General features: G+C 43.2%; 1 protein-coding gene across 2 annotated transcripts in view; it reads right to left on the reverse strand.

Annotated features, from left to right (window-relative positions):
- Positions 1–14,432, reverse strand: part of LOC115469421 (tumor necrosis factor receptor superfamily member 10B-like) — a 43,393-nt gene that overhangs the window by 13,582 nt on the left and 15,379 nt on the right. For both annotated transcript variants that reach the window (XM_030202048.1, XM_030202047.1), the window contains exons 2-4: positions 9,065–9,212; positions 7,495–7,626; positions 6,042–6,156 (exon numbers count right to left, since the gene is read on the reverse strand). In XM_030202048.1, the coding sequence (XP_030057908.1) occupies positions 6,042–6,156; positions 7,495–7,626; positions 9,065–9,212 (395 nt within the window). The remainder of the gene's footprint in view (positions 1–6,041; positions 6,157–7,494; positions 7,627–9,064; positions 9,213–14,432) is intronic.

A 14,432-nucleotide genomic window follows, 5' to 3' on the forward strand; every position in this document is an offset into this window, starting at 1 on the left:
TTCTGCAGAAATCGCCTGTCCTTCACTATCACATTTTCAATAGTGAAACAACACCCCCCCTACTAGCAGGACTGTAGGTGGAGGATTCCTGCTCAGCTTATAGGGAAAAGGTGGTGCTCAAATACACACAGAGCTGGCATTTATGCCGAGAATGCAGTCTCGACAGCAAGGTAAACTGATCAAATAAATGAAAGAGTAAGGGGTGAAACTCGTCAAAATAAAGAAAGAACAATTTGGCAAGTACATCATAGAGACTATTATAAAGAACACTTTTGAACACATCGACAGTTTTCTGGACAGTCAACACAGATTTAACCAAGGGAAGTCTTGCCTCATCAATGTGTTACATATTTTGAAGGCATGAATAAAACACGTGGATAAAGGAGAGTCGGCTGATACAGTGGACTTTCAGAAAGACTCTCTCTCATGAGAGACTTCTGAGGACACTAAAAAGCCATGAGACAGGAGACAATGTTCTATTGTAGGTTGGGAATTGGTTAAATAATAGAAAACAAAACAGAGTATGGTTAAATGGACAATTCTCTCGATGGAAGGTTCAAGGTTATTTCATTTGATAAATCGCTTAAGGACAACCGTTAAAGCGGGGTACATAAAAGCTAAAATAGCAGTATAACCAATATAATCAGAAAAGGAACCCCAACCATATGAAAGAAAAGGGTAAAGCAACAGAATAACACAGCACTTAAAACAAAAACAAACAAACCCCAAAGCCATAAACTGCTGAGTTGCCAGAGTCCCAGACCCTTGTACATAACGCCGGGGGGGAGAAAAAAAAAAAAGGAGACTAGCCTCAAAACCACAGGAAAGGCCTCCTGAAAAAAAAAATGTATTTTAAGCAGCCTCTTAAAAGTCAGTAAAAGTTTCCAGCTTTAAAAAGGCTGGAAATTGGTTCCACAGCTTAGGCCCAGTCACACTAAACATTGCATTCCGCTGTGAGAATAAGGGCACCTGGCAAAAAGAGCAAAACCAGTTGGCCCCGGTCTGCTGACCTGAGATCTCAAGCAGGTGAACAGTGGAGTACTACAGGGATCTCTATTGCAACGGTGCTTTTTTTAAACATATTTATAAATGATCTGGAAACTGGAAAGACAAGTAAAGTGATCAGTTTTGCAGATGACATAAAATTATTCAAAGTTATAAATCACATGCTGACTGAGAAGTTGCAGGTGGGGTCTGGGAGGCTGAAATATTGGGCATCCAGGTGGAAGATGAAATGTAATATGGACAAGTGCAAAGTGATGCACATTGGGATGAATAACCCAAATTATAGAACCATTACACCCACACTAGCCTACTCCTCAAGTCACTTCACTGGCTCCCTGTCCGCTTTCGCATACAGTTTAAACTTCTCGTACTGACCTTTAAATGCATCCACTCTGCAGCCCCCCCATTACCTCTCCACTCTCATCTCTCCCTACATTCCTCCCCTTGAACTCCGCTCACTGGACAAATCTCTCTTGTCGTCCCCCTTTTCCTCCACTGATAATTCCAGGCTTCGCTCCTTTTCTCTCGCGGCACCTTATGCCTGGAAGACTTCCTGGACCTATACGTCTAGCTCCATCTCTACCTGTTTTCAAATCTATGCTGAAAACCCACCTTTTCACTGCTGCTTTTAGCTCCTAGCCACTACTCAATTGCCCTCCCCTTGTCCCTTCCCCCCTTCTCACCCATTACTTCCCTCACCCGTAACTGTCTTGTCTGTCTGTATTATTTAGATTGTAAGCTCTTTTGAGCAGGGACTGTCTCTTTGTGTCATGTGTTCAGCGCTGCGTGCGTCTGGTAGCGCTATACAAATGCTAATAATAATAATACATGATGCTAGGTTTCACATTAGGAGGATTTAAGTGTCATCATGGACAATACATTGAAAACTTCTGCTCAGTATGCAGTGGCAGCCAAAACAAAAGCTAACAATATTAGGAATTAGGAAAAGACTAGAGAATGAAAAAAAGAATATCATAACGCCTCTGGCATTACTCTATGGCGAGACGACACCATGAGTATTGTGTGGAATTCTGGTTGCCGCAACTCCAAAAAATATATAGTGAACTGGAAAAGGTACAGAGAAGGACGATCAAAATGATTAAGGGGATGGAAGGTCTCTCATACGAGGATAGTCTAAAAGTGGGGCCCACACTAGAGGGTAAAAACCTTTGCAGGATTTGGGAGGGGGGTTGTATCAGAAGGTGGACCTTTGATCTTACGGAGGGAGGGGGAGAAGATTCAGGGAAATTTGACTAGAAACACTTATTTGGGTCCTGGCTAATATTCAGCTGGAACCTGCATAGGCTCAGTAGTCGGGATGAGATATTTCAATGCTGGTACTTGCACATGGCCGAGTATCGAATATCCAGGGCTTATTTACTAGGCGATGATGGTCATTGTTCAAAAACACACTGACTGCCACTAGCAGAAGATCAATTGGGACATGTTCTGTTTACCAGATTATCCACACATTTACAGAGGAAACAAAGCTTAAACTTGGCATCAATGGAGATTAGTTTGACACATAGGTAAGAATTTTCTCCTCCTAGTCTTGAGTCCATCAGAGACAACTGGAAAGTTTTGACTTTTTCCCTCCCTTAAAAGGATACATCTGATAGTCTAAAATATAAATGTAATACCTCCTTATCTGAAAGAAAAATGACAAGTACTGCTGATCTTTGTTACACAGTTTACAGATCTCTATAGTTAAAATCAAGTCTATCTGACGGACCCTCTAGTACCAAAGTGTCATCAGTCCTCTGCAATACATTTTGTGGAATGGGCATATAATAAAAAAGTTTCAGCAATGGAAGAAAACCATTAGCAGGATATTTCAAGACCTCCCTCAAAACGTTTTCATAAAGTGGTCTCAAGGTGCAGGGGTTTTAGAAACAAGGAAAATTTAGCAATCTACTACTACAAATCATTTCTATAGCGCTATCAGTCGTACGCAGCGCTTCACAATTTAAACATGAAGAAAAGACAGTCCCTGCTCAAAAGAGCTTACAATCTAAATCAGGAGACAGACAGACAGGGACAAATAAGGGATAAGGGTAGGACAGACAGATAGGACACATAGGGAAAAGGGACTATTGAAGAGAGGAAGACAAGATAAAGGTTACGAGCAGGTGACAAGTTAGGAATTAAAAGCAGCATCAAACAGGTAGGCCTTTAGCCCGGATTTGAAGGCGGCAAGGGATGGAGCTTGACGTAATGGCTCAGGAAGTCTATTCCAGGCATAAGGTGCGGCGAGATAAAAGGAACGGAGTCTGGTGTCTAAATTCCAGACAGAATTTTCAAGATTTTCTATCTTACAATGAATATCTTGAGCACCCTTAATCTTGGGGGCAGTTTCCAATTCCATTATCTTGGATGTCTGAGTCCCTATCTGTAGACTAAATTATTTAACAGAATGTAGTTCCCCCCTTCCCCCCCAAAGAAGTAGTTACTAAGATAGAACACATCTTATGAAGTGCTTCAAAAGCTGACCAGATTGAATTTAGTGTGTTTTCCTGAGGCTGGATCAAAAGCTGCAAAGCAGTTATAATTTATGACAGTTCTTTCCTCTGAGTGCCCAGCATTCCTCCATCATGCCATGCAACAACTGAATCACCTACAGCAATATCTTCCACCACTGGCTCCAGAGTCGACCTTTCTTTCAGGTATAGCATGAAGTCCCACCCTGACTCCGCTACCAGAGTACTGGCAAAGGAAGCCATTGGCCATCCCACAAAAGCCACCAAGGCACAAAGTGTTCCAACCTCCAAGACTCTGCCATACTCAGTGGCCCCAGACAAGTCTTAGGGCCGAGTGATGTCTTGCTCTCCTGATCGGGGCACTGTCCAGCCCTGAAAGCAGCAGATAAGCCTGAATTTAATAAAAGCTGTGCAAAAGCTGCAAGTGCGTTTTGCTGGTGTGACTGGGTCTTTGGTGGGGAAGGGGAAGTGTCCCCTTAAGCTTTTCCATATGCTTTTGACATCTTCTCCCAATAAGAAAGAGGAAATACAACCAGGAAACAGGAAAAAATACAAAATCAGAGCTCCACAGCACACGACCTACTGTCACCATCTTGGCTATAATTTTTTTTTTTAAAGGTAACATCATTCCCACCCTAAGAGGTATTTTGATTTATTGCACGTTATATTCTATCTTTCACAGTATTTACGTTAACAAAATGGGTAAAAGTAGAGGCTGATCAAAGACGATTCCCCACTGGAGACTTGAATCCAACAATCTTTATTAGTATAAGTAAAATAAGGACCCGACATGGGCCGTGTTTCGACACGTGCAAGCGCCTACCATCAGGGGTCAAATAAAATACTCTGGATGAAAACACCTCTTTTGCAAGTTCTGTTCATGCAGTCGTTGCAAGTACTTATCCATTTGCTTTTAGTGCTATCGCGTTTCAAAAGGTGACAGCTTCGCACACAAGCACAGCTGCGCCTCCGTGTTTTCATCCGGAGTATTTTATTTGACCTCTGATGTAGGCGCTTGCAAGTGTCGAAACATGGCCCGTGTCGGGTCCTTATTTTACTTATACTAATAAAGCCTGTTGGAGTCAAGTCTCCAGTGGGGAATCGTCTTTGGTCAGCCTCTACTTTTACCTGCTGTGATCCGTCATCGTAGAGGATTCCCCCTGTTTTGCACTTTGGATTTCGTTAACAAAATGGACCACAATCAAATTTGGTAATATATAATAACAAAAACATTTAAAAAACAGTGAGGGGAGCAATTTAGGTGCCCTGCAGACATGTTTAGTGAGCCGAAAGTTGGCATCACCATGCCCACATTTAGATTCATTCACTTATGCTATGGCTGGCGCAAATGGTTGCATCTAATTGTGGCACTTACGCACATGACTTAACAGTATTCTATAAGTTCTGTGAACGCCTCTCTTGCATTTATGTGCTAAGTGATTTGTGCACGTAAACTACTGAATAACGCTAAACGCTCTACTAACGCTTACATGTGTTAAGGCACATACTAAGTTTAAGCCCCATTACAGGATAAGGGGCTGGGGTATTATAACCTTATCCTAAACATCACATGCAAAAAGGCAACCCCCCCCCCCCCACCAATTCTATTACAATTTCTTCCCCCTGATATTGAGTAAACAGCCACGCCTTATCAACAGGGACATTGCACATACCAAGCGACCTAAATTTCCCACCTTACTCAATACGGCTAAAAGTATCATTGAAGTGGTGGAAGAAAATTGGAAATCCCCTCTAATTCCAACTTACAAGGAACGGATAAACCAAAGCCCGAGAACTGGTGACAAATGCAAGAATAACTTTGCTTTCTAAAAAGGAAATATTATCATTTTATGGAAAACTGCACGGAAATGGTTTAGGTCAAATCCCTGAGAACTGGAAGCTGAATGATTCTGGCTTGAGTGAAGGTTATGTTTGGTAACGTCAATGTATCTGTGAGAGGAACCTGATGATTCGAAACCTTAAGAGTTAAAGGAAAAGAACAGTAATAAAAATGGATACAGTGATATGCATGTGATGTCACCTGTTCATAAAAAAGCAACACTCATTCACAAGCCTATCCCTTTTGTGGAGAAAGAAGTAATTAATGTTAAAAAGAGGTTTGTTGTGGTGGTGGTGGGAGAAATTGTGTGTGGTGTGTGTATTGATTATCTTTTTGTCCATTTATGTCCACACTGTGAGCTCTGAGGAGTTCTTAGGAAGACAGTAATAATTTGTGTGCTACATCAGATGAGGAAATGGCTTTAAATCACGGTGGGGGGGGGGGGGGGGGGGGAGACGGACAAGGGAACAGAGATTACACACTTGGAAAATAGTGAAGCAATGGAAGAAATGTGGAGGAGGTAAACTCGTCATGACTGCAGATCTCAAGAGCAAGCAAATCAGGAATGGTATAGTTACAATGAATCCTAATGGACTAGATGATTTCTTTGGAGCCAAACCTATGATTTTATGACAATGTGGGACTCACCCTAGCCCACTCTGTGGTCTCCTTCCTGTACAAACTTCCTCAGGCAAAGGCCTACCACATCCCTGACTTACCTGGCTGTACAGATTAGACACACTTCGCAGGGATGCTCAGGGGGGCAATAGTAACCCTCTTGACAACGACATACAGTGTTCCTCGTGCTGGTGCATCTGCTCACCACTTCCTCATCTGCAAACAAAAGGAATGAGGCAATCATAATCCTTCTGAGCATTGCTGATCTACAAGTCAGAGAATTCTTTTCCTGGCGAGTATTACCCTTCACCCAGAAAAGACACTGAAAAATGCATGAGGCCGGTATTCAAAGGGGTTACGCTCCTGAGAGTTGGGCTCCTAAGTTGACCACTTTGACTTGGGAATCTTCTATTCCACCTGATGGTAGGTTACCAGTCCCTTGTTCAACTGAACTTGGAAAGTTATCAGTCACACTAGGAAGATTCCTTCCAGTCCTCCAGTGTTTGTGATTTTTTAAACATTTTCCAATCTTCCCACCTGACAATTCAGTAAAACTTTGAAAAATATGGAAAATCCCTAAAAATTCCAGAGACTTTTCCCAAGTTTTGGGAGCTATATAGGTACTTTGCCTTACATGTTTTGGAAGGTGCCACAATGTGTTGTCCCAGTAACAGTTTTAGGGTTCATATGATGTTTTATTTGTATTAAGTGTCCCTCATCAGTATACTACTGTATAAGGATTTCTTATTTATCTTTCCTGCCCTTTCATAAAAAAAAAAAAACCACACTGTAACATGCTAGATGTAATAAAGATAAAGGCAGTCCCCTGTATGCAAATTGCAAATGGTTTGTGTTTTCACTGTTTCCACCCTTTTATTCATTTCCTCTCCTCCTCAGGAGCGGAGGGGTAGCCTAGTGGTCAGCGCAGTGGACTGAGAACCTGGGGAACTGGGTTCAATTCCCACTGCAGTTCCTTGTGACTCTAGGCAAAGTCACTAAACCCTCCACTGCCCCAGGTTTGATTGTAACCACAGAAAGTCAGTATATCAAGTCCTATCCCCCACCCCTTTCACACTTATTCATTTTACCTCTCCCCTTCTTTACTGTATCTCTCTGTATTGCAGTCTGCTTCATCATTGATTGTGTGTATCAAACATATAAACGGCAAGTGACCGACTCACCTGCAAAAACGCTGAGAGTGTAGAAGTCCAAGCCCCGCCTCCACCAGCAGTACAGCCCAATAGGGAGGAGGGCTTGGACATGGGCGTGGAAATCAGAGGAGGAGGGAGCAGGGAGGGAAGGGGAGAGAGCAGGGTTGGTGGACGGGGGGGGGGGGGGGGGGGGGGGGAGCCCATTGGAAAACAAAAAACTAGCCCGTTGTTACAGGCTTAACGGCTAGTATAAATATAAAAGGGAGAAAGAGAGAGTGTGTGTGTCTGAATCACTTTTCTTTCCCCTTCCCTCTCTCCACTTCTTTCATCCTCTCTTCTCCATTCTTTTCCCACTGTCCCCTCCCCCACTCTGTCCCCCTTTCTTCTGGTGCCCTGTAAATACCTGGTTTACAACGTCGGCACGGCAAGCAGAAGGAAAGCCCACTGGGGTACTCTGTGTAATCTGTGCCCTCTGTGCATGGCGCACAGGTGCCACTGGTTTCAGAAATCTCACAGTCCACCTTCACATAATAACCTGCAGAGGTGGGGGACGAAGAGAAGACAGAGAACAAGAGGAATGTCAAAGACTGGAATTGAGAGTCAAGAAGGTCTGTGTGAAACCATTCTATCCAGTACAGAAGAGACCCTCGCCAAAGGGAAGATGGGTCGCAGAAGCATGACAGTACACTATAGAGAGTACTGCAGATTCGATACCAAGCGACATGGGGAAACACTCTAGGTTCAGTATCAAAAATCACTTTCCCTGATCAAACATAAGCAGTTTACAAACAAAATAATAATTAACTAAACATGTAATCATCAAATAACCTCATCCATTACACTTAAGCTCTGCTCACCCTCAGCAACATAGAATGCATTTACAATAATTTGATTTGTGAAAGGTTAGATTTTCTAGGGATATTCTCCCTGTGAGGTGTTACTATTTGTCCTCCCTGTCCCCAATCATCCACTGTCCCCGCCCACCCCAATTTTTCTTTACTTTTGGCAGTGGCGTCGCGAGGTCAGCTGACACCCGGGGCGGGTCGCCGCTGCGCACCCCCCCCTCCCCCGGGTGCGGTGCAGCGCAACGCACCCCCCCCCCCGCCCGAACATACCTGGAAGGCGGTGAGGGGCGGGTGGGAGGGCCAATCCGCCGAGAGCACGCCGCTGGGGGGGGGGTGTCGGCGCCTCGCTGGTTCCTTGCTCTCTCTGCCCCGGAACAGGAAGTAACCTGTTCTGGGGCAGAGAGAGCAAGGAACCAGCGAGGCGCCGACACCCCCCAGCGGCGTGCACCCAGGGCGGACCGCCCCACCGCCCCCCCCCCCTTCCTACACCACTGACTTTTGGGTCTATCTTGACCTTCATCTGCCAAGAAGTGGGACTTAATTGACAGTGTAAAGAAATAATCTAAGTGGTTTTCTCTGACACATCTGAGAAATAAAACAATATCCTTTATTGGACAGAAGGAAGGAGGGGAATTCCCCAGTCAGAAGGGAGAGGTGAAGCAGGTTTACTTTAAAGAGTGGGGAGGGGTGAGGAGGGTTATGTTGTCATTTCACAGTTGATCTGAGATTTTAAGTTTTAGCAAAAGTGACTATTTGGAAAAGTAAGATATTCTGCCTATGTATTTTTGTTTGAAACATTAGTTTGGCATTTGGTGTACTACATTTTTATCTTTCTGGTATGTAAGCATTGTTGAACTGTATTCAGTTTTCTGTGTTGTTATATTTTACATTGCATTATTTGGGAGCACCATAGGATAGAAGGACAGATACAATAAAAAAAAAAATAAGTGATAATCCATCAGCAGTTTAAAGACATAATTCAGACCAACTGTACTCTCACTGGGGAATCAGCTGCTCAATTTACAAAGCAATGGCAAATTTATAGCAAAACAGCCCAACTGTATCTGCATATTCCTGCAAAGAAATCCAGCATCCTCAGCTAACGCTCAAATACAGGACATTCTATACCTGCAGGGCAGTTCTTGCACTTCTTGCCCCGCTCATTGTAGAAATCAGGGTCTGCATCATAGGTGCTGCGCTTCCATTTCCATGCCGCTCTGTGAGACAGTATTGGGTCCCTCATCATGGGAAGAGCTGCTGCCACGGTGGTCCCTACCTGCGAAGATAAGAAAGGAATTCCACACTCAGACTTGAGCATTTGCCAGATCCCTCAGGCTCAGGGAGCTCTCACTGCATTGTGATGTTTGAAAGGAGGGGCAAAGGCCATCTCTACTCTGAATTCTGTCATGAAAGATCCTGTGTCCGCTTCTTCATTTAATAATAAAACTTTATTTATAACTCGCTATATCTATAATAGTCTAAGCGGGGAGCAAAGCACATACAAAATAAAAAGACAAAACAATAAAATTATTTCTTTGCTCGACAAACTATACAAAGATTGCTATATTAAAATACATACATCAAATTTAATTTGCATGATATTAAAATAATATCATAAGTACATAAGTATTACCATACTGGGACAGACCAAAGGACCATCAAGCCCAGCATCCTGTTTCCAACAGTAGCCAATCCAGGTCACAAATACTAGGCAAGATCCCAAAAAAGTACAAAACATTTTATGCTACTTATCCCAGAAATATGCAGTGGATTTTCCCCAAGTCAATTTAATAATGGTCTATGGACTTTTCCTTTAGGAAGCCATCTAAACTTTTTTTAAACCCTGCTAAGCTAACCGCTTTACCACATTCTCTGGCCATGAATTCCAGAGTTTAAGTACATGTTGAGTGAAGAAACATTTTCTCCGATTCGTTTTAAATTTACTACTTTGTAGCTTCATTGAATGCAATGGAACCAAAAGCCTGAAAGAATAAATTAATTTTTAAAGCTTTTTTTAAACTGATCCATATTTCTGTTTTCATGTACTGTGAAATTCTACCTTGACCAATAAGATCCAGATCCTGGTACTGGAAAGTCTCCTTCAGTCTCCCAGCACCTGTCCAGGACAAGCTTAACCATTAGGAAAAACAGTTAGTCACCTAGGATGACAGCTTTGGAGGAGCAGCCGCAGTTAAAGTAAAAGAAAAGGTCTCCACAGCCAAACACAAACTAAAAGAATCATCAACACATACTTTTGTTCACAGGGAGAGTGGTCAGTTTTCAAATGCACCATGGACCTGATTAAATGGCTTTTAGAAACTGCTGTTACAGATTGGACTGGATCATCCTGGGATGGATGGTGATAGGGTGTTCATAATTCTTCAGGTTAATAGGCAAAATCTCAAGGGTGGAGTCTAGAAATCAAAAGGTTAAATGAGGAGTACAAGGTTGAAAGTTCATCTAGGGTGCCTAATACCCTGACACCAGCCCCTGTGCCTCTCCAGCTGCTTCACTGCTGGGATCTGCAAGCCTTCACCTCCCCATAATTAAATGATCCCACAGTTGGGAAGAATTAACCCTTTCCACAAGTGCTAGAGCCTGAGAATCACCCCTTCTCAGTGGTACTCAGCCACATCAAACAGAAAAGCCTTCTTTTGGGGGGGGGGGGGGGGGGGGGGAAGGAAGTCTAGACCTGAGCAACCACATACCTATGTGAACTGTTACAAAGCTGTTTAACAATGTCCAAGCTATGTTCTGAAAATTAAAAACTGATATTCTGCATGTAGCCCACATATCACTGCCCTAATATTTCCAGAACTACTCACAGCACTGGATCTATCTGATGCCTTCACTGGCTGGACTTGAGCACAGATATTATCCAGTTGCTGGTCATACAACTAAACTATGATTGACCATGTGACACTTATTTTCGAATCCTTATCCCGACAGGGTTCTGAATTCTAGCGTCTCCTCTAATTGTTCTGCCTTTATTACCCAGTATAGACCCCCTAGACGTACTTTGAATGACCGGCAACTGAGCAGACCATCTGCCCGCTCGACCGATACTGCATCCTTCTTCTGGAATGCTCTCCTGTCTTCTATCCACCTTAGTTTCCTTACCCCAAATTCTGTACAACTTTGAAGACTCATTTTTTTGGGGGTGATGCCTTTGATAATTCACCCATTGCACCTAGGATAGGCTGAGCCGGTTTCTCTGTATGTGTGGTGGGGGGAAGGGGGGTTGTGAATGTGTGTGTTTTCTTTTCTTGCTCTTTTCCTTTCATACGACTGGCGTTTCTTTCTATTTTCTTATTATGTTGTTGTACAACTTGTTAGCTGCACAGGAAAGATGGCATACATCAAAAGTGCTTGAATGACTTTTTCCTATCGATTTTTGGGGTTCCTTTCTTATTTGATTACATTTTTTTGTTGTACACCACTGTGCCCAATTTTCCCTCAGCGAGCACATGAGCAATTGCTCATACATTTTAGGAGCGTTGCTCAGATTTTACATGGCTGCTCACAAAATTAATTTTGTGCTATGTACAGAAACGCATTGCTAATATTGGCGCTCAAAAATCGTAGATTTTTAAAACTTGTTGCTGACACACACACACACACACAAAACAATTTGCACACACCAGGCCACTCCTTAGAGGAAACACTGCCTGCGACCTTTGATAGAAGTGGCAGTATATTAAGTCTCTTAATAAACAAACAATAAACAATTCTTGACATCTCGTATGGCAAGAGGCCCTACTGGGACCTGAGCCCTACTGAGGAAGGTGACTGCTCAGGGAGGAACAGCTAAATATAGCTTTCTGGAATTACGCAATGCAGGCAGATTAGCTGGGGCCAAACTCCAAAAAGTCTTACATCACCAGCAAACAGGCAAGGTGCTCCGAGATCTGCACTCCACAACACCTTCTGGAGGCACACCCATAAGCTGGGTGCCTTCTCAGCACGTGTCAGTAAAACACATCAATGCAAAAACATTTATATAACTGTCTATTGAACCAACACTGGGAAAACAAGTCTTCTCTCACCCCTCCCCTCCTCTTCTTGTATCCTCCACTTAGTTATTGTGTCAAACGTGACACAAATGAACATATTTGATTCATCTGGAAAAGGTGCCCAGCAATAGTACCTGTGGCATGAAAACACTGAACATCTATTTTTGTGCCCTTACAAAACCCCTAAATAGTTGAAAAATAAACACCTAGGAAGGGAAGCCCTAAATATACCCTAAGCACGCAACAAACACTTACTCCTCAAAGGATGCAGTGCCCCCGTAACATGCACTGAATATCCCTCACACCTACTTCTCTTCCCAAGACATATAACTTGTATATGTAGACAGCGTGCACTTTATACACACAAAAACACTTATAACATATCCTCCACGCATACCACTTTCCAATATGTGCACTCTCTCTACATATACAAACACCCCAGTAGTATGTACTGAATATGCCCCACACATACCTCTTCCAGAGATACGCACACTCTGTACATATAGAATCTGTATATTATTACACACATACATAAAAAATTCACTGTAGATCCTACACACATGCCTCTTCCCAAAATGGGCACACTCTACACACCTATCTTTATATAATAATTGGTCAATCTGCCTCCCTGGATGGCTGGCTGGCTGGGTTCGTAACAGCATGCAAATGAGCTTACGTCAGCTTGCCTCCAGCATTTCCTTCCCTCTCAGTGTCCCGCCCTCATGGAAAGACGAAATGACATCAGAAGAGGGCAGAACACTGAGAGGGAAGGAAAGGGAAGGCTGGAGGTGATGCGAACTGAGCCTGCCGCTGCTGCAACCTGAGGGAAGGAAAGAGAAGGCTGGAGGCGATGCGAGCTGAGCCTGCTGCCGCTGCGACCTGAGGGAAGGAAAAGGAAGGCTGGAGGCGACGTGAGCCGAGCCTGCCGCCACTGCAACCTGAGGCCTGTTGTGGGAGACAAGGCGGGCAGGTGGGGGCTGGAGCAAGTCACTGGACATGGATGGGAGGGGAGAAGAGAGGAGAATCACTGGACATGGATGGGAGGGGAGGGGATAATGGCTAGACGTGGAGGGGAGAGGAGAAATTGCTTAGACGATAGCCTTCCTAGGGCCCGTTTATTTTTCGCAAAACAGGCTTTTTTGCTTGTGTATTATATATTATACACACACTCACATACAGCATGTACTATATATCAGATAACACACCCTCTTCTTGATATATCGAGTACTGTACTCTCCAATGAGGAAATTTTGGTCCTAAAGAAAGGCCTAAAGTTTGTAGCTACCAATACATATGATCCTTTACAAACAAGAATAAGGGGCCCTTTTACTAAGCCACATAGATGCCTACATGCGCCCAACACACATCAATTCAGAGTTACCGCCCAGCTACCGTTTGACATGCGTCTGCTACATACGCCAGAAAATATATTTTCTTTTCTGGCACGCAGCTAAAAATCGAACGGTAACCCCAACTTCACGCGTGTAGGCAATTACCGCACGGTTAACGTGAGAGACCTTACCACTAAGTCAATGGCTGGCAGTAAGGTCTCAAGAGTCAAAACGGACACGCGCCAATTTTTATTTTGCCACACATCCATTTTCGGCAAAAATTTTAAAAAGGCCTTTTTTACAGGTGCGCTGAAAACTGGATTTGCACGCGTCCATAACATGCGCCTACACTACTGAAGCCCCTTTTTCAGCAAGCCTTTGTAAAAGGACCCCTTGATTTGTTGTTTTGTTTAGATTTGAGAGGAAACTTATGATTACACATTTTTTTTTTCCACTGACATTACATCAAACACTAACTCCTCTTTGGTCAAACGTTCATCTAAATGGATCCCTCCTGGACCCACAGATCCTCTGATCTCAGCATTTCACCAGTGTGTGTTGCGGGACATAACACGATTAAAGCAAAAGAAGAAGAGGATCATTTTCAATCTTTCTAAGGATAAGAACCTGGCGCTCAAACATTTCAAACACAACAGTGATATCACAATAACCTGCTGATAAAGGAGGATGGATTGTTATCTTCAACACCAGTGATTACATCAAGGAAATAAGTTGACAATTATTGGATTGCACATTAGACAAGGATCCGACAGAAGAGCCAGGAAAAATTAGTTTTTGGGTTAACTTTGGTTATGACTCTGGATGCCTCATGTTGAAACAGAATTTTTTGATAACGGATCACCCAATAATACCAGTTATCTATATGCTACCTAAAATTCACAAAACTCTTGTGGATCCCCCCGGAAGACCGATTGTGTCAAGCACGGGTCCTTGAACCCCTCTCTAACTTTGTTGATACTTTCCTGAGACCTTTCATTCCTTTGGTGAAATCATACATCCGTGACTCCTCTCATGTTATTAATCTTTTTCATGAATTTGATGGTGATTTAACAAACATTATCTTAGTCACCTTCAATCTTGAATCTTTATACACCAACTAGTAAAAAAAAGAGGCCCATTTCCAACAGAAAG

This window comes from Microcaecilia unicolor, chromosome 4, assembly GCF_901765095.1.
Source record: "Microcaecilia unicolor chromosome 4, aMicUni1.1, whole genome shotgun sequence".
Taxonomy (NCBI): Eukaryota; Metazoa; Chordata; class Amphibia; order Gymnophiona; family Siphonopidae; genus Microcaecilia; species Microcaecilia unicolor.